The sequence below is a fragment of the Ahaetulla prasina genome, chromosome 16 (assembly GCF_028640845.1).
Source record: "Ahaetulla prasina isolate Xishuangbanna chromosome 16, ASM2864084v1, whole genome shotgun sequence".
In the NCBI taxonomy this organism is placed as follows: Eukaryota; Metazoa; Chordata; class Lepidosauria; order Squamata; family Colubridae; genus Ahaetulla; species Ahaetulla prasina.
In genome coordinates, this window is record NC_080554.1 from 8,841,637 (window position 1) to 8,867,240 (window position 25,604).

At 43.3% G+C, this 25,604-nt stretch overlaps 1 protein-coding gene across 1 annotated transcript in view; it reads right to left on the reverse strand.

Annotated features, from left to right (window-relative positions):
• Positions 1–511: 511 nt before the first annotated feature.
• BRINP1 (BMP/retinoic acid inducible neural specific 1) overlaps positions 512–25,604 on the reverse strand; it is a 33,593-nt gene continuing 8,500 nt past the window's right edge. Inside the window, exons 2-6 of the mRNA XM_058159253.1 lie at positions 22,040–22,209; positions 19,374–19,479; positions 6,702–6,938; positions 5,176–5,398; positions 512–2,092 (exon numbers count right to left, since the gene is read on the reverse strand). Coding sequence (XP_058015236.1) covers positions 952–2,092; positions 5,176–5,398; positions 6,702–6,938; positions 19,374–19,479; positions 22,040–22,209 — 1,877 coding nt within the window. The 3' untranslated portion in view covers positions 512–951. The remainder of the gene's footprint in view (positions 2,093–5,175; positions 5,399–6,701; positions 6,939–19,373; positions 19,480–22,039; positions 22,210–25,604) is intronic.

Below are 25,604 nucleotides of genomic sequence, written 5' to 3' on the forward strand. Positions count from 1 at the left end.
TCCTCCACCTGTGGCCTTACTCCCAAGCCGACCCCTGTTCTTCAGCTGTTCCCTTCATCTGGCAACTCTGCACATGCACACACTGGGAACAGGCTCCAGCTGTTCATCTGCCTTACTGATGTCAGACTCTGAAGGCAGCTGATAACTGTCAGACGGCCCTGGCCCCCTCTCTGCCTCTGATGCAGAGCCCTCCTCAGAGCCTTCCCCAGACTCCAGGACTGGCCCATGTTCCTCCCCAACTTCCTCACTGTCCGAATCTGCTGCCAGATCCGCTGGCAGGCCACAAAACCTCCTTCATCTCAGGATGGAAGGCAAAAAAAGAAAGAAAGACCAGTTTATCTCAGGATGTCAAGACAAAATGATTCAGAATAAAACTGCTCTCACACTTCACAAAAGAAATATGTTTTATCTTTGGCCATTCACCCCCAACCGGGAGAAATGGCAATTCTTTGTACATGTACACAGAATTTTTCTCTCTTCCACACTCTTATCGTCTTCTATTTGGCACCTGCATAGCTGAAATCTTTACAGTTACATACAAGAGATCTCCAAAGACCATCTGTCCCCCACCCATCTCTGCTGTTTCAAAATCCGATGGAGCAACAACCTTGTGGAAACTCACATCCTGACTTCCTTTTGTGTGTTGTGTGATTAGAGGAGGCAACAAAACACGCTCGTCTCGTTTACACGGCCGCCCAAATCCAATCGCATTTCATTTCCCAGTGAATAAGGACCTCCGATTCTCTTCCCTCCCACTCTTTCATTTATTAATTACATTTTACATTTTTTCCCCCTCCGTATTTTTGTTTCAATCTTTTTTTTTCATCTTTTTTTTTTTTCATTTTTAAACGTCGGTTGATTTCCTTTCTTCATTTTGTTTTGTTTTGTTTTGAGTGTGTCTGTTTACAGCAAAAAGGATTAGTTTGTATAGATAAGTACATAAAATTGGGGTTAGCAGAGTTTCGCAGTCATCTGATCTGATTGTTTAAGGATCTCAGTGTTGTATAGATCCAGCGCGTGGTTCACCCGGATGATTTCTGTGTTGGTCAGTTTCAGACGGTGTTTGAGCATACAAGAGAAAAGATCTAGCTGGGGTTTTCCAGGGGCTACCGGCGGTGCCAATCTGTTGATTCGGTCCCGTATATCCAACATCAACAACATGACCGAAGAAGAGGAGTAGAACTGTCCACCTTGTGTGTAGGACTGATTGACTTGTTGAACGGCGCTACGCAACAGATCGGCATTGAAGCGCAAGCTGTATCCAAACACTTGAATGTCCGAAATTTTGATGTAGAACTGGCGCTTGTTAGGATCGGAAAGGTCTACAGGCCCTTGACCGGTCTCGTTGCGCATCAAAGAGGGCAACCGAGTCCGACTACGTAGATAGATGTGGACAGTCTCAAAAAATGTTTTCCATCGGTTCCCCAGCAAGAGAGTCCAGTTGTAGCACTGGCTGTTCTGCAGACGGATTTTCTCCCAACGTGGGTAGCCGAACTCGCCAAAGGGCATGTTCCAACCTTCGGAGTGGCTCCCGCTGAAAGGGTTCACGTAGACAAAGAACATGGGGTCCAGGCTGCTGTTGCGCATCTGGCAGATACGCATGGAGATCCCGATGACCATGTGGATGAAGTCCATCCGGTTCTTGTTGCTCTTCAAGGTGAGGGACATGCGCCTGCGCCACCGGGGGTCAAAGAAGGTGTCCAGGCGGATCTCGTTACTGATGAAAGTCGTGTGGACGTACAAGCGGGAATCCATCTTTTGAAGGAGGTATTTCAGCTCCAGATCCTGGAAGTCCAAATCGGTCTCGAAGCTGATGAATTGCTCGCTGCGCTCAGAGTCCACGTTCTGGGGCTCGCAGCGGCCCCGAGAGAGACGGTAGCCCTTGTTGCAGGAGCCGCAGAGGGAGATGTTGGCCAAGCTGCACATGGCACAACTGTTGTTGCCGCCGATGATGCACGGGATTGGCCGTTGGCACAGACTGGTGCTTCCATGGCAGACACAGCTCCGTTGGCTCTCCAGAAAAGTCCCCCAGAAGCCATTCTCATTGCAGTAGAGCAAAGATTGGACTCGGGAGAGCCACTGCTGTATCGTCCTACAAGTGACAAAGCATAGGTTATAAGATAGCATCTCTTACTACATCTCAAAGTACTTCTGAGGAAACTCAATGGCTGGGTTAGCCCAAGATCAGTTTCTCCAACTCAATGGCATGCCTTCTAATCAATCTAAAGGATGACTTTCTGCAAAATCACCTTCCCTTACAAGCCCAACCAGTTTCTCACATCAACCACCCATCATCCTGACATGCTCGTACCTACTCTGGACCTCCATTTCCACCTAGAATTACAGATAGCTCCAAGAAATGGAAAGATTGACTGCCATTGTTGTAGAACATCAACCAGAAACTCTCCCTTTTTGCGGTCTATAGTTTACTGAAATGTATTAGCCGCTCAACTCCAGGGGACTCCAATAATTTCAACCCTAGGTTGTCCCCTCTTATTCTAGAACATAGGTAAAAGGTAAAGGTTCCCTCGCACATATGTGCTAGTCGTTGCTGACTCTAGGGGCACCCACGTAGATGAGACTCTAGAAAGAGTGCAGAGAAGAGCAGCCAAGATGATTAGGGGACTGGAGGCTGAAACATATGAAGAACGGTTGCAGGAACTGGGTATGTCTAGTTTAATAAAGAGAAGGACTAGGGGAGACATGATAGCAGTCTTCCAATATCTCAGGGGCTGCCCCAAAGAAGAGGGAGTCAAGCTATTCTCCAAAGCACCTGAGGGCAGGACAAGAAGCAACGGGTGGAAACTAATCAAGGAGAAAAGCAACCTAGAACTAAGGAGAAATTTCCTGACAGTGAGAATAATTCATCAGTGGAACAAATTGCCTCCAGAAGTTTGTGAATGCTCCAACACTGGAAGTTTTTAAGAAGAGGTTGGACAACCGTGTGTCTGAAGTGGTGTAGTGTTTCCTGCCTAAGCAGGGGGTTGGACTAGAAGACCTCCAAGGTCCCTTCCGACTCTGTCATTATAAATTCTAGCTGACTCCTGGTTAAAAAAATGCAAAAAAAAACAACCCCAGAACTTCCATGACATACAAAATAAAGGTGCGTCTCCAAAATCTGGTGATACACTCCAAGATGAATTGGAGAATTATTTCCAACTCTTTTACTTTTTTAAAGATCTGGTCTGAACTTGGCGCCAACCTCTCTCTACCTGTCATTTCTCAGTTTTTCATCTGTTAGCAACAGCTAGCGGTACATCCCCGGGGGGCAAAAAAATGAAGTTTTGGGGATTTTGTTTTTACATATGCAGGGCAATCCCTTCAATCCATGGCTTCTGCCAGTCGGTGGCTCAGCCCAAGGCCTTTATAAATCATGCAATGCTTCCCATTCACAAATTATAAAACCAGGTCAGCAAAAAACAACGAATCCCCAGCTCGCTTCTTCTTTCTTCCTTTCCCCCCCCCCCATCCGAGTCACCTCTGGCATTGTTTTTAATTAACGCATTGACTGGGCTTGTTTTGCAAACAAAACTCTTGATGTGCAAGACGAAGAAAAAAAACAGAAGCAAACACGAATTAAAAAGAGCTTTTTTTTTTCTTTTTTAACTCATGCCTTTCCAAACCATTACGGTTAGCTAAATGCAACATCTTTCTCTCTCTCTCTCTCTCTCTCTCTCTTTTTAAAGCTTTCTGTTCTATTTGCCTTCATTTCCATAAAGGGTAGTTGAGTGTCAGTGTGTTGCTTCAGGCCATAATCTGAATATAGAACATGCTATTTCTATTACAGCTTTGTGAATGGCATGGGGAAAAAAACATATCTCACGTTGTTAACAGTGGAGGGTTGCCCCCGGTTCGTACCGGTTCGCAAGAACCAGTAGCAAAACCGGCGGGAGGCTCCGCAAACTAACCCGGACGTCACCAGAAAGCTTCTGCGTATACGCAGAAGCGTGTGGCCCTGTTGCAAACTGGTAGTAAAGGGAAGTAGAACCCACCCCTGGCTGTTAATATTACCACTCCGATCTTTTGGAAGCCTGCCCCACATATTAAATACTGCTGTCTCTTCTCCAGAACATTCAGACAGCCCAAAATTGCCTGGGGACGATGCTTCTTTGGGGGTTTAATTGGAGGCAAAGGGTATTTGGTAACATCGTGGCAAAGGTTTGGTGGGTGGGTGGGTGTGGGTGCATTGCAAAATTTGCTCCTTATTTCCAGGGGAGAGAAAACCACACAAGCTTGGTGCCAAGCAAACTTTGATTGTTAGGATGGGATGCAGTGGTTAGAATGCAGGATTGCAAGCAAAACTCTGCCCGCTGCCAGGTGTTCGATCCTGACCGGCTCAAGGTTGAACACAGTCTTCCATCCTTCCGAGGTCAGTAAAATGAAAGCTCAGATTGTTGGAGGCAATAGGCTGACTCTAAACTGCTTAGAAAGGGATGTAAAGGACTGTGAAGTAGTATATAAGTCTAAGTGCTTTTGTTATTCTGTTCTATTCTATTCTATTCTATTCTATTCTATTCTATTCTATTCTATTCTATTCTATTCTATTCTATTCTATTATCTATCCCCTATTCTAGTCCAGTCCAGTCATCCAGTCCAGTCCAGCCCAGTCCAGTCCATAGTCCTAGTCCAGTCTTTAATCTAGTGTAGTCTAGTCTAGTCTAATCTCCCCTTAACCTCACCCTTCTATCCTCCACTCTATTCTATTCTATTCTATTCTATTCTATTCTATTCTATTCTATTCTACCCTACCCTACCCTACCCTACCCTACCCTACCCTACCCTGAGCTGTGGTGATGCAGTGGTTAGAATGCAGGATTGCAGGTAAATTCTGCCCACTGCCAGGTGTTTAATCCTGACTGGCTCAAGGTTGACTCAGCCTTCCATCCTTCCAAAGTCGGTAAAATGAGGACCCAGATTGTTGGGGACAAGATGCTGACTCTGTAAACCGCATAGAGAGGGAGGTAAAGAACTGTGAAGCGGTAGATAATTCTAAGTGCTATTGCTATTCTTCAGCCTGATCCCTCTCCCTGCATGGCCTTAGAGGATCTGTTTATACCTTGCCTGTGTCACTCAGCAGCCACCTTGTTTCGGAGCAGGATCCCAATTGTCGTCTTAAGTAGAGGACTACCTGTACTCATACACCCAATACACCAGCTAAAAGCAGAACGCCAGTACCTTTCCCTAGGCAGCTGGTGGTGTGGATTGTGCCGACAACGGATGCTGAGGCCAAAGAGTTTACGGGAAGTACGCTGGATCTTCTGCCGTTGAGCCTCCATGGAACTCTGCAAGAGCTTATAGCGGTTTTGAAGATCCCAGTCATTCCCCCAGTGTTGATGGATGCTCCCAATGGTCAGGAAATGGTTGTTAGGTAGTTTCTTCATGAAGGACTTAAATTCATCTAGGAAAACCATGCATACAAACACATCTACATACAGGTAATTCCAAGATGGGATCATTTGATGGGAGAACCTGTAGATCATCTTTCTTCCCACCATAGAATGTTGGGCATATCTACATTCTTGAGGTTTTCAAGAAAAGGGTTGGACAACTATTTGCCTGGGATGGTATAAGAACTCCTGCCTTGGGCTGGAGGAGGGGTTAAACTAGAAGACCTCCAAGGTCCTGTCCAACCCTATGATTCTATCAGAAGGAATCAGAATTTAACATCCACTCATCCCATAAAGAAAGTCCAAGGCTCAATGCTCAGGATCTCCAGTTCGGGAAATCACCAGAGGGAACTCCTTCTTGGGCAGGAGGTTGGTCTAGAAGACCTCCAAGGTCCCTTCCAGTCCTAGGATTCCACAAGAAAGAACCAGCGTTCAACATCCACATCCCATAGAGAAAATCCAAGGACCAATGCTCAGGAGATCTCGAGCTCAAGGATTCATAACATAATAACAGAGTTGGAAGGGACCTTGGAGGTCTTCTAGTCCAATCCCTTGCCCAGGCAGGAAATTCTTCATCACCAAAATTGATTCACCACCAGTGATGGGAAAGAGTCATCCAAAAGACAACTGGGCATTCCTTGAAGACATTTTCCTTCTGACCCAAGAAGCTTCTCCCGTTCCAAGAAACTTTTTCGCTTCTGATCCATTCTTCAAATGTGAAGAAGCTTTTTGAATGAGAAGCGAAACTTCTTCGAGGAAAAACAAACTCCAGTTAACTTTTGAAAAGCGCCTTTGGGACAACCATGACCTGGATGACTGAGAATCTACAATAGCCCTCTTTCTGAGCATCTTCCAAAGGGCTAATTTGTCTGGGCATAAAGCCACTTACTATCAGGGGTGGGCTTCAGATCCTTTAGCAACAGGTTTGCTGCTCCATTGCTGGGTGGGCATGGCCTACTCGGCCATCTGCACCACGGTGGCGGTGGGGGGTTTGCCCTCCCCAGGTTCCGGAGGCTTTGCTCAAGCCTTCGGGAGGGCAAAAATAGCCTCCCCTGGGGTCTTGAGTCCCTCGGAGGCTGGAAACAGGCTGGTAGACCCATTTTTGCCCTCCCAGAACTTCCGTATGGCCCCTGCACTTACCTGCAATGATGACCAGACCATGTGCAGGGTGAGTGCAGCCAGCCAATGGTGGCATTTGTGGTTCACCGAACCCCAGCGATCCTTGGCTAGAGGATCGCAGCGGACCCTGCCGAACCCCCCTCCCTGCTTACTATATCATCCCACCAAAACCCTCTTGCCTTTCCCCACAATTACCTGAATTCTCTAGATCTTTGTAGGCCTCCGTCCAGGATTTGGCCATGTTAGCCAACGTGTATTCCATTATCTGGATGTCGGTGATGGGGCAATTGCACTGGGGAAACTCTTCGGCACATTGGCATCCACACTGGCTGTCTCGACAAATGTATTCGCCTTCTCCATTGCACATGATGTAACTCAGTGCCGACTGCACAAATTTCTCTTGCAAATACCGAGGAAAGATGACCTGGAGACCTACAGGGAGGAAGAGAGAAAGAAGAGAGAAAGGAGATCAAAATAGGACGAGGGGAGAGAAAACCGGGACTAGTTTTGCATTTCCTGCTTAGCCTGTGTGGTGGGAAAACTGACCCACTTTGGAGGTTTGCATCATCATCACCATCATCACAACAACAACAACAACAACAGCAGCAACAACAACAACAACAACAGAGTTGGAAGGGACCTTGGAGGCCTTCTAGTCCAACCCCCTGCCCAGGCAGGAAACCCTACACCATCTCAGACAAATGGTTATCCAACATTTTCTTAAAAACGTCCAGTGTTGGAGCATTCACAACTTCTGCAGGCAAGTCGTTCTACTTATTAATTGTTCTAACTGTCAGGAAATTTCTCCTTAGTTCTAGGTTGCTTCTCTCCTTGATTGGTTTCCACCCACTGCTTCTTGTTCTACCCTCAGGTGCTTTGGAGAACAGCCCGACTCCCTCTTCTTTGTGGCAACCCCTGAGATATTGGAACACTGCTGACATGTCTCCCCTAGTCCTTCTTTTTATTAAACTAGACATAACCAGTTCCTGCAACCGTTCTTCATATGTTCTAGCCTCCAGTCCCCTAATCGTCTTTGTGGCTCTTCTCTGCACTCTTTCTAGAGTCTCAACATCTTTTTTACATCATTGAACCATAAAGAATAATGTTGAACCATAAAGAATCCAACAGGCAAAGTTGACCTAACATGCTGAACCTCACACCCAGAAAGGTCTAATCATAGAATCACAGAGCTTGAAGGGACCACAGAGGTCTTCTAGATGTTGGAGTTCATTGTTGCAATGTATTTATATGCAACCGCTACAGTTGGGACAACCATGACCTGGATGACTGAGAATCTCCATAGACATTTAACAACTACGGTAGTATTCAGCCAGTAGATGGCAGTATTTACAGGTTTGGATCTATGGTATATACTCTATGCTCCTTTGTTCCGAGTAGTGTTTCCTGTTACAGTTCAATAGCTGAGCAGTAAAGCACATGGTGACTGTACTTTTGTTTGCTCTGTGGTGCTATATATGAACAGAATTTCTAACACTAGTCCAACCCCCTAATCAAATTGGGCTCATTCTTTGACAAATTTGTGAGGTTCTGTATCTGATCTCGTTAAAGACCTTATGAGAACATGGTCTATACATTTGCAGACTTTTAATGTCTCCCTCCAGCTACCATTTTGGTAGTTCTAGTGTCCCAGACACCGAACTGAAATTAATGTTTGCAAGGTCGCTGCAAGAAACCAACTTTTCTGGGCTAAGTGGACATCAGTGGTTTTGCACAAGTGGCTGGCCATGCAATCGTTCAGCAATCCATGCTTTTTGTTCACGTTGGCAGTTTTCACCGGGCAGCCCGAGGCCTGTAGTGTCTCTGCAGCTGTTTCTTCACATTCGGGAAGCTCGGCTTGTCAAAGCTGATCAACTTCTGGGAGGTATCCAAGGATGGTGAACAAGCACTGCAAAAAGCCCAGCCTTCCTGCGGATCTTTGAAATATTCGCCTGCGTGTCTCACTCAGCCAGATGCAGGCCTAAATCTCAGAGTGGCAGATGAAGCAGCCGAAAAGCGTAGCCTCATTAATTATTCTTCTGTGGGAAGACATATCCATCTGGTTCAGTTCTAAGCCAGGAGAAAGGCGCTGGAAACAAAATGGCGGCTGGAGGCCGATTGAAAAGAAGGCCCGTTTATTGGTGAAGCAGAACCTCCAAGCATGTGTGATTCTGGGCAGCTGACCAAATGGAGTTGAGAGTGGGCGGGTTTTTTTTATACCTTCTTTGGGCTTTGCACTTGAGCTGCCTGTTCCTGTGCAAGAACATGTCTTCTATTGGCTGTTGTCAGATTCCTATGGGGTCATTTAGGGGTCATAGCTGGCTCTATAGGCTCTATGGGCAAAGAGGAAATACAAATCCTAGGTGTTTGTCTGAGCTAATTTGGCCAGCCTCTGGCTTATTGTTTATCTGGGCTCCCAGGCTTGAAGTTTGAACTGCTCTGGGATGATGCAATGAAGAGGCTTGTGTTATGAAAGAGGAAGACAAGTATCTAGATAGCTCTATTCATAAGCAAATGCCCTCATTGTTGGGCCATTCCTATTGTGGCTTAATGGCTTTCGTCCTGTTTTGGATCTTGGGTGAGGGCATTTGCTTATGAATAGACCTATCTAGATACTTGTCTTCCTCTTTCAATGAGCTCTTTTTTTTTTTTTTTTTTTTTTTATTGAAAGAGTTTTAAAAAAAACAAAAACATTTTTCCCCCTTTTTTCCCCCTCCCTCCCAAAAAAAAAAACCCACCCCCCTCCCTCCCCCACCCCCCGGCTTCCCGGGTCAATCACAAGGTAAAGTCCAATCCAAATAACCACATCCAAAGCTTTTCGTCTCCCAACCCCCTCCCCATTACATAAAATAACTTTCTAATTATTCAAAGGCAATCTGATATTTCTTAATCTGATATCTGTTTTGTAGATAATCAATCCATTTTTTCCATTCAATTAAATATCTTTCCTGCGTATTGTCTTTTAAAAAAGCCGAGATTTTAGCCATCTCAGCCAAGTTAATAACTTTCAATATCCATTCTTCTATTGTAGGTATCTCTTCTTTCTTCCAGTATTGTCCAATCAACAGTCTTGCTGCTGTTATTAAGTTCAAAATCAATTTAGTCTCAATCCCTGTACAATCCATTATAATTCCCAAAAGGAAAAATTGTGGCAGGAACTTTATCTTCTTCTTCAGTACATTTTGAATAATCCACCAAATTCTTATCCAAAAGACCTTAATTTTCTTGCAAGTCCACCAAATATGAAAATATGTAGCATCATCACAATCACACCTCCAACATTTCGCTTGGATATTAGGATACATACATGATAATTTTTTGGGATCTAAATGCCATCTATAAAACATCTTATAAAAATTTTCCCTTAAATTCTGTGCTTGTGTAAACTTAACATTTCTAACCCAAATTTTCTCCCATGTTTCCAACATTATTGGTTCCTGAATATTCTGTGCCCATTTTATCATACAATCCTTTACCAAATCCTTTCCGAATCTATTTCAAGCAACACATTATACAATCTCTTTATATGCTCCTGGGACTGATTTCTAATTTGCTTTATTAAATTTTCCTCCTTTGCATTATACCAATTTTTGATCTTCTTTCCATCTAGCACTTATTTGCCCATATTGAAACCAAGTATAATTCCTCCTTCTTCATTTTAATACCTGTAATGATTTTAATTGCAATCTACCTCCTTCAGCATACAAAAGTTCTTTATATGTAATCATTTCCTGTTTCTGTTCTATATTTATATTCTCTATTGCATGTCTAGGGCTCGCCCATATAGGAATCTTATAATCTAATATATAGGAATATTTATTCCAGACCATAAAGAGCACTTCTCAACACATGATTCTTAAAAGCCCTATCCACTTTTTCCATAAAATAAATCGCATGCCATCCATATAACAAGTCATAACCTTCTATATTCAAAATTCTTTCCTCTGTTAAGTTAAACCAGTCACTTATTACTGAGAGGGTTACTGCTTCATAATATAGTTTAAAATTAGGCATTCTTAAACCACCTCTTTCCGTGAATCCTGTATTATTTTCATTTTAACCCTCGCCTTTTTACCCTGCCATATAAATTTATTAATCCCTCTGCCAATCTTCCAAATTTTTATCCTTTTTAATTATAGGTATCATCTGGAACAGAAACAAAAATCTAGGTAACACATTCATTTTAATAGCATAATCCTTCCCAATAGGGATAACTGCAATTTCTTCCAGCCATTCATATCATTCTGAACTTTTGCCATAGCAAGTCATAATTATTCTTATAAAGTTTCTTGTTCGATGAGCTAATATAGACCCTAAATATTTAACCTTTTTACTACCTCAAATCCTGTCATTTCCTCTAGTTTTGTTTCTGTTGTATAGACATATTTTTAATTATCACTTTTGTTTTTTCTGATTTATTTTAAATCCTGATACCTTTCCATATTTATCAATTACTTCCAACAAAAATCTACTTGAATTTATAGGATTCATTAACGTAACCACTACATCATCTGCAAAAGCTCTAACTTTGTACTCATATTGTCTAATCTTAATTCCCTCTATTTTCATTAATTCTCGTATTTTATCTAATAATGGTTCCAGAGTCAAAACAAACAATAATGGTGATAAGGGACATCCCTGTCTTGTTCCTTTCGCAATCTTAATAACTTCTGTCAAACTACCATTTACTATAATCTGTGCTGTTTGCTCTCCATAAATCGCTTTAATTATTCTAATAAAACAGTCTCCAAATTGCATTTTCTCTATTAATTTAAATAAAAAATCCCAATGCAATCGATCAAAGGCTTTCTCTGCATCCAAAAAAATAAGTGAAGTATTCTTCTTTTCCAAATATTCCAATATATTAATAATCTGTCTAACATTATTCCTCATCTGCCTCCCTTTTATAAAACCAGATTGATCAGTATGAATTCTTTGTTGTAAAACTAACATTAATCTATTTGCTATTATTTTTACAAAAATCTTATAATCATTATTTAAAAGTGAAATCGGCCTATAGTTACCAGGTTTAGAGCAGTCTTGCTCCTCTTTCGGTATCAGTGAAATAAAAGATGTTTTCCATGACGGGGGTATTCCCACTCCTAATTGTATCTGATTAAATAATTCTTTAAGTGGGCCTAATATTTCATCCTGTGTTTTTTTATAATAAGTTGCTGTAAGACCATCTGTACCAGGGGTTTTCCCCATTTTTAATTGTTTAATTGCCTCCACTATTTCTCCAGTAGCTATCGGCCGGTTCAGCTCCTCCCTCTGTTCTAATGTTAGAATATTCACCTTATAATCTTTCAAATAATCATAAATATCCCTATCCAATATTTTGTCTTTTGCATATAGTGCAGTATAAAATTCTGAGAATGCCTTTTTAATTTTATCCTGTTGATATGTCTCTTTACCTTTATATTCTATTTTTTGTATGACATTCTGCCTTTTTTTTTTTCAATATTTCCCAAAATATTTCATTCTTCTAGGAGGGGTAAGTGCTGACTTTCTACCCTTCCATTTGTATGGTATCGCTCAGATCTTATCCAAAGAAGGGGAGATTTATCAACAATGCCAGGGAGAATTTAACCATCCGGAGCAGAGCAAGAACGCCCCAATTCACACACACAGTGACAGGCCTTGATTAAAAAGCTGTGAATTGTTACACAACTTCAGTTTGCTTATCAGAACTAGAACGATGTCCTCGCGGGCTCCAATTCACGCCTCTCTTCTCTTCCCTTACTTAGAATAGAAAAGAAATATTCCCCGTTTCCACATTTGGCTTCACGACAGTATTGGAGACTGTAGAATCGTTATTCCAGCTAAACAAAACTCTGAGAATGCCATATGTGTTTGTTGGATCGCTTTGGAGATGAGTAAGAATGTAATAGGCTTAAAAAAAAAAATACTCCTTCTAATTAAAAAAAAACAAAAAACCCTCCACTTCTAGGAATCGGAACGCCAACCTGCTCAGGTTGACTTTGAAATATGTACAACTTCAGAGACTTTTGTCAAAAGAAGGAGAAAGGAGAAATCTCATTTTTGGGGTCGGTGGGTGTAGAGCGGAAGTGGGCTTCATATACTGTAGGCAACCGGTTCGCTCAGCATCGGAAATGTGAGCACGAGCGCGCATGCGTGTGACATCACAACACACAGCAATTCGCTTGCGCGCGCCGTCAAACAACGCCGCAATTCCCTCACACTCGCCGTTCGCGCATGCATGCGACATAAAAAAACATAGCGGATTGTACAGGGATTGAGACTAAATTGATTCTGAATTTAATAACAGCAGCAAGACTGTTGATTGGACAATACTGGAAGAAAGAAGAGGTACCTACAATAGAAGAATGGATACTGAAAGTCATTAATTTGGCTGAGATGGCTAAAATCTCAGCATTTTTAAAAGACAATACGCAGGAAAGATATTTAATTGAATGGAAAAAATGGATTGATTATCTACAAAACAGATATCAGATTAAGAAATATCAGATTGCCTTTGAATAATTAGAAAGTTATTTTATGTAATGGGGAGGGGGTCGGGAGATGAAAAGCTTTGGATGTGGTTATTTGGATTGGAAGGGAAAGTTTTATTCTATGTTTGGTTTATGTATAACAATACCTTGTGATTGACCCGGGAAGCCGGGGAGGAGGGGAAGGGTTTTTTTTTTTGGGAGGGAGGGGGGAAAAAGGGGGAAAATGTTTGTTTTTTAAAACTCTTTCAATAAAAAAAAAAACAACAAAAACATAGCGATATATGACAGGATTGCTCCCGGGCTGCCCCACCCGCAGGTCACCACTACCGGTTTGACGGAATCGATCCGAACCGGCTGATCCCACCTTTGATTTGGTGGGGACAAAGAAATAGAAGAAGAAACTGTTGAAAAAAAAAATACGATGAGTATGACCATAATGGTGCCCAAAACGTCTGTTGCTAAATGAGACATTCTTAAGTGAGTCTTTCCCCCCCCCCTATTTTACGAGCTTTCCTGCCACAGTTGTTAAGTGAAACACGGCAGATGTGAAGTTACTAACCCGGTTGTTAAGTGAATCTGGCTTCCCCCTTGACTTTGCTTTTCAGAAAGCCGCAAAAAGGGATCACCTGACCCTCCCCCTCCCTCAAGGACACTGCAACCGTCATAAACACGAATCAGTTGCCAAGCGTGTGAATTTTGATGACGGACCATTGGGGGATGCAGCAATGGTCATAAGTGTGAAAAATGGGGTTAGAAGTCACTTTTTTTCAGTGCCGTTGTAACTTCGAACAGTCACTAAATGAACTGTGTTAAGCAGCGGTTGGTTTCACATTATGCTGCCACTGGTTCGCCGCACACACACCCGATTCACACGCGTGCCTACCTCCGCGCATGTGTCCAACCTTCCACGCATGTGCTTTGCTTCACACATGTACCTTCCGCGCATGCGCATGGCCTCAAAAATATGCCTAAATGTCGGCTGGCGGCCCCCAGAGGAAGGGCCTTCTCTGTGGGGGCTCCCACACTTTGGAACGAGCTTCCCCCAGGCTTACGTCAAATACCTGACCTTCGGACTTTCCGCCGCGAACTGAAGACATACCTTTTTATTCGCGCGGGGCTGGCCTAAATTTTAAATTTTATATTTTAAGTTTTAAATTTTAAATTTTAAATTACATAAATTTTATCGATTTTAATTTTTTTACTAATTTTAAATGGGGTTTGGTTTTATAAATTTTAAGGTTCTAGGCTAATTATAATAAGTTTTTTAATTCGTATTTTAAATGGTATATTGTGGTGTTTTGTATTTTATTGTTGCCTGAGTCCTTCGGGAGAAGGGCGGTATAAAAATCAAATAAATAATAATAATAAAATAATAATAATAAATAGGATGGCATAAAGCCAGGGCAGGTGGGCAGGCCCATCTGCGATTTCCATTACCAGTTCGGGCAAACCGATTCGAATTGGCTGGATTCAGCCGGTTCGGACAAACCGGTCCGTACCAACTGAATATCACCTCTGGTTTTAATTCGACGATTACCTGCGGCTACAAAACGTTAAATAAGAAGATTGGAGGAAAATGTTGGATTGATGGAAAGGGGCTGGTTTTCCAACTCGCAGAAGATTAACATCAGAAAAAGCGAGCTCACTTCCCTCGTATGAAGATGCAAACACATAGCTCAGTCCTTGGTGACAAGTTCCATTTATAGCCTCATCCATGGCAACTTGGAATTAAGGGGAGGTTTGGGAAAAAAAAAATAAGTCAAGTCACAGTCTTTAAGGGATGCTTTTCGGAATTAGAAATTTCAGTCGCCTGCTTTGGGAAATCATTTTTGCTGTCTTTGACCTAATTTCCTGCAACCCGATCGATAGAAATGGTATTTGGGACACAGAACCGGGGGGAAAAAAAAGGAGGTGGTGGTGGGAGCAAGAACCTCCTTGGGGAGGGAGGGGGGTGGCATTGGCCCCAAAGTAGCAGCTTCATTTGGAGAACTTTGGTAGAGGGGGGAAAAATGAAAGTGCACCAATTTCTCTTGCAAATGTTGAAGAAAGATGATCTGGAGATCTGCTGGGACCATCTTTGACCGTCTCATTATTTGTGGGCGGGGGGGTCTTGGATATTATAATACAGGGATGAAGTATGATATAAGAGCGGTCTGAAGCTGCCCTCAACCAACACTGTGACTCCGTATCAGTCAAAAGTATATAGACAAGAATGATGGAAGGTTCTCCACGGGAGAGAAGGATAAACCAGGCGTCTCATTACCAGCGACCTTTAAAAGTGTGCCTTTTACCTTTCTCCATTTTTCTACTAGCTCCACCATCGAGAAGGTACCTCTCAGAATAATTAATGGAAACCTTTGTGTTCCCAGCTGCTGTATAACTCCCTCATTAGTAAGTATTTACAGGGCTGCTGGTAATGGATCGGCAACTTCAGTCTCCTCCGAACGCTTTGCCAACCCGATGTCGTGTCCCACTCCTCCTCTGACGGCCGGGTCGGGGAAGTCCATATCAAGCGTGGCTGCAAAGCCTCTGCAGCTTTGCCAAAGTTCTGTCAGAGTTCTCAGGGCAGGCAGGAGACCAGGATGTGACTTCAGCAATCCAAGTTAGACTTTGCCTGACTCAAAGAATGCCAGAAAGCAGATCCTTTATATAGGCCATGGGGTGTGGCTCCATGACTCAGCACTTATCCAGGCCTGCCCCTCCCTTCCTTTTGCTGATGTCGCCTCTCCATTCTCCGGAAGCATGGATCTATCCATTGCATCGTTTCGTCTCCAGCTGCCGGTAATCCCAGCTCGTGGCTGGCTTCAGGCGCACATGCTATCGGAGGGAGGTTTGTTTGCTCGGTTTGTCCAGGCATGGTGCCAGAGCTGGGGGCTGGAGGCATGCCAGAACATTCTTCTGTACTATCAGTCTCTGGCTGAGATAGCAGGAGATGAGAGGGGCCCGGCTGTGGAGGGGGCGAGCGAGGCATAACACCCGGTGTAAGATGTTGCAAGAAACTGTGGTGGCAGAAAACAACACTAATTGTAGCCATACATCTCACCGACGTCTATTATTTTCGACTGGATACCACTCGGAAGCTGGGAGGAAGGAAAGGTCCTATGCACCCGTTGGCACACATACAATGCACAATTTTAGATAAAAAGTTGTAATGCAGACAGGTGGCTGTCCAGTCTCTCTTAAAAACCTCCAGTGATGAAGCACCAACAACTTTGGAATGCAAACTGAACAATTGGTTGATTGTCCTCCCTGTTAGGAAGTTTCTTCTTAATTCCAGGTTGTTTGCGTAGTTAGAATAGAATAGAGCTAGAAGGAACCTTGGAGGTCATCTAGTCCAACCCCCTGCTCAAGCGGGAGACCCTACATTATTCCGGACAAATGTTTATCCAACCTCTTCTTAAAAACTTCCAGTGATGGCGCACCCACAACTTCTAGAGGCAAGGTGTTCCACTGGTTTATTGTCCTCACTGTTAGGAAGTTTCTCCCTAATTCTAGGTTGCTTCTCTCCTTGATTAGTTGAATTTCCATCCATCGTTTCTTGTCCTGCCTTCTGGTGCTTTGGAGAATAATTTGATCCCCCCCTTTTTTTTGTGGCAGCCCCTCAAATACTGGAAGACCACTAACATTTCCCCCTTAGTCCTTCTTTTCTCTCAACTGGCCAAACCCAAATCCTGCAACCGTTCTTCATTTGTTTTAAGCCTCCAGGCCTTTAATCCTTTGGAAAAGATGACTTTTTCCAAAGTCTCGGCATCTTTTTTTTTTTTTTTGTAACATTGGTGACCAAAACAGTCCCTGGTTTACAATCGCAATTGCATTCAGAATTTCCATTCGCTAAGCAAGGAGGTTGTTCAGGGAGTCGGTCCCGATTTTAGGACATTTTTCGGCAGGGTTGATAAGCGAATTGCTGCAGCTGTTCCGTCGAGCACATTCGGCTTCCCACATGCTTGTTGTAATGTGGCTGGGAAGGTTACAAAATCACAATTATATGACACACACACACCCCGCCCCCCGCACACTGCAATTGTTGAAAATCCATGCCAGTTACCAAGCTTCCAATTTTGATCACTTGATTGTTCATAGATTACAGATTAACAGAGTTGGAAGGGACTTTATAGGTCATCTATAAGGTAAATATAAGATGAAGCTCCCACAACTTCTGAAGGCAGCTTCTGTTCCATGGATGGATTGTTCTCACTGCCAGAAAATTGCTCCTTATTTCTAGGTTGAATCTCTCCTTGATCCGTTTCCATCCATTATTCCTTCTCTGGCCTTCGGGTGCTTTGGAAAATAGGTTGATCCCCTTCCTCCTCTCTGTGGCAACCCCTCAAATATTGGAAGATGCTATCCTGTCTCCCCTGGTCCTTCTCTTTCCTAAACTAGCCATGCCCAGTTCCTGCAACCGTTCTTCATATATTTGAGCCTCCAGTCCCCTAATCATCCTGGTTGCTCTTCTCTGCACTTTTTCTAGAATCTCAACATCATTTTTTATAGTGTAGACCATACACTATAGACCAAAACCGGATGAAGTTCTCTAGGTGTGGCCTTACTAAGGCTTTATAGAGCGGTATTAGTACCTCCCTTGAACTTGATTGTATCCCTCTGTTAATGCAATTTAGGATTGCATTGGCTTTTTTGGCTGCCCCTGCACACGGCTGGCTCATATTTGGAGGCATGCTACAACCGTTGTGCTTGTAAGGAACATCTGTAAGTCCTTTTTGGGAGTGCCATTCAATCGGTCACTAAACGAATTGTTTTAATTTTACGGTTACCTGTCATTGTTCACTGCTCCTCGGATTTTTTTTGCTTTCATGCTCCAGGACAAGTTGGAGGTTTGCGCTAACCTATTACTTCTATTGTTTCTGATATATTGTCGCAGGGCGGGAATTTAATAATATGCTCAGGAACCCCAGGAAAACATTAGAGGCAAGACACACGTAAACAAAATAATAATAATAATAATTAAAAAAAGGATTTAATGTGACAATTTAGTGTCCCACAAGGAGATGGTGACTAAATATGTCTGGAGGAAAGTTTGCAAAGAGAACATTAAATAGGAAACACGAAGGATCTCATATGCCATGCTAAATTTCCCTCCTTTTTTGGCTAAATAAGAAGAGCTACGACCTAGAGGCAAGATTTGGCTATGAATAATTTAAAAGGTCTTTGGTGTTTTCTGGTGTTTGGTTGATTTCTTGCAGACGCTTCATTACCCAACTAGGTAACATCATCAGTGCTAGGAGGGAGTGGGGTTTGCAGAATGAAGGTGGAGGAAAAAGGGAAGAAAGGGAAGAGGAAGAGAAAAGGAGGAGGACGATGTCTGTGGGGTCCTTGGTGCTCTCTGAGTTTGGTGGTTTTCTTGAAGACATTTCATTACCCGACTAGGTAACATCATCAGTGCTAGAAGGGTTTGTTCACTTTCTGCAGGAAAACCACCAAGCTCAGACAGCACCAGTGACTCTTCATTTTAACCCTGAGCTACAAATATCCTTTATTGCAAATAAATTCAAAGCAAATTGCAAGAGTGCTTTCGCCAAAGGCAACTGGACTTCCTTTTTTGTGTGTGTTGTTTCCCTTGAAAACGTTTCGCTTCTCATCCAAGAAGTTCATGACCTGAAGAAGCTCCTTGGATGAGAAGCGAAATGTTTTCAAGGTGAAGAAAAACCAAGAAAACCCAGCTGCCTTTTGGAAAAGCACCTTCGGGATAACCGCGACCTGGATGATTGAGAATTTCCATAGACATGCAAGATGGGTGCCAGCCAAGGATGAAGCCTCCCGTATCTCACCTGCATACAGTTCCTTGAAACACCTTGTCAAGGACAGTGTTGTGACCTAGGCTTCCTTTATCTCCCTTGCCACGCTGCCAAAGACCTAATTGGCAATTAGCTTTGCAAGGCCACCCCGGAGCACAGAGTCAAAACGGAGCTTCAGAATTTTAACCGACCAGAATGAACAAAGTTGCTTCCGGCAAAGGCTCATGTGCCTTTGTTCCTCCTTTATGTCTTATGGGAGGGGCCAATCATCTTCAAGCCCTACTCCCAAGTTGTCCCTTTTGTCTTAACTGTTCTTGCCTCCTGACAGCTCTGCGCATGTGCGCACTGGGAACAGGCTCCCCCTGTTCCTCTGCCTCACTGACGTCCGACTCTGGAGGCTCCGGAGGCAGCACATAACTCCCAGATGGCCCTGGCCCCCTCTCTGCCTCTGACGCAGAGCCCTCATCAGAGCCTTCCCCAGACTCCAGGACTGGCCCATGTTTCTCCCCAACCTCCTCACTGTCGGGCTCTGCTGCCAGCTCCGCAGGCTGCCGTCAGACCACAATAGACAGATATGTTAGAGAGTGGAGGAGACCATGGTCACCAAGTCTGGGCATTTGTGTCTTTTATTCCCTTTTCCTCCTTACCTTGGAGGTGGAGTTTGCTCTCCGTGCTTTGCAGAAGGACAGAACTCACAGAGTCCAGATTGTCATAACTGTTGCAGCCCAGAGGACCTGTCCGTGTTTCGGTGACCTGGAGAACATCAAAAGAAAGTGAAACCATAGCAGCTGCCCCACCACTGAAGAGCGGGCTGAGCAGTGTTCTGACCAAGACTCCCTTAACAAGCAGGAGGCAAACATTACTGGCAAAACCTCTTTTATTTACACGACTGTGAATTACGTTCATTCACAGTCAGCAAGGTTCATCCAAACAGTTTTTCAAAGGTATATTTATCAACACAAACCTTATCTCGCTTGGCGAGCTGCCAGATAAATAGTTTCCAAAGGCAGGGCAAGGCAAAACTTGGCACAGAGTCTCTTAGAGTCACGAACAGAACTTTCCACTCTTGAAACGACCGACTGAACAAATTGTTTCCTGCAAAAGCCCCCTCCCTGTTCGCTCCTCTTTTGATTCCTATGGGAGGGGCCAATCACATCCAAGGTATAGCTTTATCCCCGAGTTGACCCTGCTTTCTTAATTGTTCTTGTCTTCTGGCAGTTCTGCACATGCACACACTGGGAACAGGCTCCACCTGTTCCTCTGCCTCGCTGCTGTCTATCTCCCTCTCTGCCTGTGACACAGAGCCCTCGTCTGAGCTTTTCCCAGCCCCCAGGACTGGCCCAAGTACCTCCCCAACCTCTTTGCTGGCCACTGGCGGGCCACAACAAGCAGCAAGCGAACCAATTTGGTCAAAGCACGGACAGAATAGAACCAAGAACCCAAGAAGTTCTTGGGTTCTTTCTCTTTCTCTCTCTCCTCTCTTTCTCCCTCTCTTTCAATTCTCTCTCTCTTTCTCTCTCTCTTTCTCTCTCCCTCCCTCCCTCTCACTTCTCTCTCTTCTTTCTGTCTCTCCTTCCTCTCTCTCACTTCTCTCTCTCTCTCTCTCCTATCTCTCTCCCTCCCTCTTTCTCCCTCCCTCCTCCCTCCCTCCTCCCTATTTTGTGGTAGTTTTGCTGAAAGCATTGACGTTGTCACCATGCTGCTTTTGAGACAGTTGGGAAAGGTACATTCTGAGTGAAATAACTTCTGGCAAGTAGATCAAAGGCACATCTCTATTTTCCAACCTTACACATCAACCGTTCGAAATGCACCTAACTCCCCTCTTCCCAAACTTCAGATGCTTTCAGCCCACCTCTCTGGCACCTTTAAGCACTCTCAGCCTCAGAAATAATAAAAAAAAACTGATCTCCGATACGGTGACAAAGGCCAAACCTTTATGGAAACTCTCTTCCATCCACTGTTTTGTAGGTCAATTGCTAAGGAGCTCCAGATAGTTTTCCCTTCTCTTTGCCAGTGCAAGTAGATTACTTTGAAGGTCTCAAAGGACCTTTGCCCTGGCCATTATCCCATCCTGTGAACTATGTTACCGAGCACTTCTGAGGTTTTCGACTAGGTGCACTGTGCTTTTCCATTCACTCACACACCAAAAAGCCACTTAACTGACTTCTAAGTAAGTCTGCAGGAAAAAAGGACTGTCAAGGATGAGAGAGGTCTTTCCACACTGCCTCTCTCGAAGGCACACGGCTCCTGCAGTTGCTCCTTCAAAAGGCAACTGGACTTTGGTTTTTTCCTTGAAGACGTTTCGCTTCTCATCCAAGGAGTTTCTTCAGTTCTGATGGAAGTTCTGAAGTCGGAACTGAAGAAGCTTCTTCAAGGAAAAACGAAGTCCAGTTGCCTTCTGAATAACTGGAGAAGCTTCTTGGATGAGAAGTGAAATGTCTTCAAGGAAGAACAAAGTCCAGTTGCCTCCTGAAGAACTGAAGAAGCTTCTTGGATGAGAAGTGAGATGACTTCAAGGAAGAACAAAGTCCAGTTGCCTCCTGAAGAACTGAAGAAGCTTCTTGGATGAGAAGCGAAACCTCTTCAAAGAAAAACAAAGTCCAGTTGCCTTCTGAAGAACAGGAGAAGCTTCTCTCCTTGATTAGTTTCCATCCGTTGTTCCTTGTCTTGCCTTCTGGTGCTTTGGAGAATAATTTGACCCCACCCTCTTCTTTGTGGCAGCCCCTCAAATACTGGAATCCTGCTATCATGTCACCCCTAGTCCTTCTTTTTTCTAGACTGGCCATACCCAATTCCTGCAACTTGGACACCATCAGGAAAAAAAAATCCAGAATATGTTCCCAGGCTTACAGTTAAGACCACTTAGAAGGTCAACCAGAACATCTAGACTTTATGTACGTATTGGGCGGAGGGGAGAGAAATCAGGCACTGACATCAGGGTGGTGGAAGAGTGATACAGTGGCCTAGAGGTGGAGCTCTCACCTCACAATCAGAAGGCTGTGAGTTCGATCCTAGGTAGAGGCAGGTATTTCTCTCTCTGGGCACAATGATAATATTATCTGCTGAACAAAACTCTGCACTGGCAACAGGAAAGGCATCTGGCCAGTAAAAACTCTGCTAGCTCCATTCAGGTGCCCAGACTCCACCCTGCAAGGGATTATGTGGTTCTTAAAAGAGGAAAGTTCACCCTGATCCACCCTGGTGGGAGCAAAATTTGAAAGAAAAGCAAAGGAGATCCACCTTTTGCAGGATCTGGTTTTTCCCCCCGCACTCATTTTGCTCAAACCAAACTATGTTTATAACCCGGCTCTACCTTGATTGCTCCCGTGGAGATCTGAATCTCGTGGAGGCGTCTCATGGTTCCATCCCGGTCCACAAAATACGAAGAGGCAAGCTGGTGAAGGGACTCAACACTTTGGGTGGCATTGCCCGACTTCCGGTCGAGTCGGTTTTTGTCCATATACATGGTCAGCGCTTCCTCTCCTAGCGAGGCACCCCAAAAAAATTGGAAGCAGGAGGCAGAAAGGAAGAGAAGGAAGGAGGGACGGAGGGGGAGAAAAAAGAGAGAAGGAAGGAAAGAAAGAAAGAAAAGGGAGGAGATCAGAGTTACATTACTTTTGGTGCCAACAGGTAAAAACAAATGTACAATTGATGTTCTGATTTGAGTTACACTGACCAATCAACGGCATTTCAAGCTTTTGCTTTTCATGGCAGAAGACCTCAAGGCTGATGTATCTTCTATGCCAAACTGATGATATTTCCCTGAAAAGCCCTCAAATTCATTCCCTCGTTCAAGAACCAAGCTAACGAACACCACTAAATCTAAAAAAAAATTAGGCCGAGAGCCGTAAATATCTTGGCGTGCGTCTCCAACCTGCAGCTCTGTCCCGTTCTCCATCCCTTATGTCTCGCAACCCCTCCATCCTTAAGATAAACCCCCAAAACGAAGAAATAAAGGGGCAACCGGAGCCCCAATCTCTTTCAAGGGGGAGGGGATAATGTGACATTTCCAACACGAAAGACGCCAAATGTATTTATTTTATTTTTTCCCCAGAGGATTCATTTGGATCAGATTCAGCGAGGTCCAGTTAGGGTGTTTCAGCCAAAACCGTGGGTGGATGGATGGGCGGGGAGAATCTTCTGTTGATCTAACACTCTGGTCATTAGGGGATAATTAATTTTGTGCTTGTGACACAGAACGGGCAATCACAACCTAGCAATGGTAGAAGAGAGGGCTTTTATTCCCCCTTAAAATATTTGCAGAAGTAGGACAATCGATAGATAGATTGAGAGGGAGGGAGAAGAGGAGAGGGAGGACTGCCCTATTTCTGCAAATGTGTGTGTGTGTGTCTATGTGTAGACACACCAAAGGCACACACACACACACACACCCCACATACACACACCAGGACATAGCAACAGGGACTTCAACCAAAGAATGAAACATTTTTTCCCCTTATTCCTGCCATGATTAGATAGCTTTACTCTTTCTTTCTTTTTATACAATTCTATAATGACATATTCCAGAACGTTTTCAGCCAAAAAAACAGTAAGCATGACAACTGTAAATTAAAGAGAGGGAAAAAATAATGAAATAATAACACCCAGTCCCCCGCACAGGTAGTCCTCGACTTACAATGGTTCATTTAGTGACCGTTCAAAGTTACGACTGGAAAAAAGTGACTTAAGACTATTAAAGCACCTCCTATGGTCCCATGAAATTTCATTTTAATGTATGCCAATTAGTGTACATTCAAAGTGACAATAAAGTTTCTATTCTATTCTATTCTATTCTATTCTATTCTATTCTATTCTATTCTATTCTATTCTATTCTATTCTATCCTACCTGACTCTACCCTATCCTACCCTATCCTATCCTACACTATTCTACTCTACTCTACTCTACTCTACTCTACTCTACTCTACTCTACTCTACCCGACCCTATCCTATCCTATCCTATCCTATCCTATCCTGAACTGTGGTGGTTCAATGATTAGTATGCAGGATTTCAGGCAAACTCTGCCCACTGCCAGCAGTTTGATACTGTCTGGCTCAAGGTTGACCTATCCTTCCATCTTTCCGAGGTCTATAAAACAAGGACCCAGATTGGATCATGCAGAATATTTTGAAAAAGAAGATTAAGTTTACCCCGCAGTTCTTTTTACTAGGAATAATTATGGATTGTACAGCTATAGAGACTAAATTGATTTTGAACTTAATAACAGCCGCAAGACTTTTGATTGCTCAATATTGGAAGAAAGAAGAATTACCTACAATTGAAGAATGGACACTTAAAGTATCAAATCTGGCAGAAATGGCAAAAATCTCTGCTTACTTGAAAGACTATACACAAGAAAAATATATTTTAGAATGGAAAATGTGGATTGATTATATTCAAAATAAGTATCAGATAAAAAAATATCGAATAGCATATGAGTAAATTTAGGAAATAATTTGTATTAGATATATTTCTGAAGGAGAGGGGAATTGAGAGTGTGACTAAGCGTGGAGAGACTAGAGATTATAATTTAGGAATTATTTTAGATTATGATTGTTAGTTTTGATACCCTGCATTTTGTTCTGGGAAGTCGGGGTGGGGGGTGGGGGGTAAGGGGGAGGGGAATTGGGGGGTTGAGGCTAGTGATGGAGTGATGGTTAATGTACAGGGATTATTGAAGATGTATAAATATAATTAATGTAGGGTCGGGTCTGACCAGTTGCCATTTTAGAACGGTGGGGAGGGAAAAAAGAGAGAGTAGGAGGTAGGAAAGAGGAGAAGAGGAAGGAGGGGTAGAAGAGGGAGAAGGAGTGTAGGGTGGAGGGAGGAGAGGAGGTAGATAAGAGAAGGAGAGGAAGGTTTGGAAAGTAAAAGAAGGTAGAAGAGGGAAGAGTGTTAAAAAGGGGGGTGGTGACTGGGCAGACCCGACTAATTGTATATAACTAAGAAAATAAGAAAAAAAAAACAGAAAAAAAAAAAAAACAAGGACCCAGATTGTTGGGGGCAAGAGGCTGACTCTGTAAACTGCTTAGAGAGGGCTGTAAAGCACTGTGAAGCGGTATATCAATCTAAGTGCTATTCTATTCTATTCTATTCTATTCTATTCTATTCTATTCTATTCTATTCTATGCCATGCCATGCCATGCCATGCCATGCCATGCCATGCCATGCCATGCCATTCCATTATATTTCTATTCTATTCTATTCTATTCTATTCTATTCTATTCTATTCTATTCTATTCTAGTCTAGTCTAGTCTAGTCTAGTCTAGTCTAGTCACTGAGTGACCCAACTCCCTTCTAGCACTGATGAAGTTACCTAGTTGGGTAATGAAACGCCTGCAAGGAAGCCACCGAGTTCAGACAGCACCAAGGACCCCTCATTTCAACCCCGAGCTACAAAGATTCTCCGTTATTATAGTTTATAGTTCCATTCCATTATATTTCTATTCTATTCTATTCTATTCTATTCTATTCTATTCTATTCTATTCTATTCTAGTCTATTCTAGTCTAGTCTAGTCTAGTCTAGTCTAGTCTAGTCTAGTCTAGTCACTGAGTAACCCAGCTCCCTTCTAGCACTGATGAAGTTACCTAGTTGGGTAATGAAGCCTGCAAGGAAGCCACCGAGTTCAGACAGCACCAAGGACCCCTCATTTCAACCCCGACCAACAAAGATTCTCCGTTATTATAGTTTATAGTTCCATTCCATTATATTTCTATTCTATTCTATTCTATTCTATTCTATTCTATTCTATTCTATTCTATTCTATTCTATTCTATTCTATTCTATGCCATGCCATGCCATGCCATGCCATTCCATTCCATTCCATTATGTTTCTATTCTATTCTGTTCTGTTCTATTCTATTCTGTTCTATTCT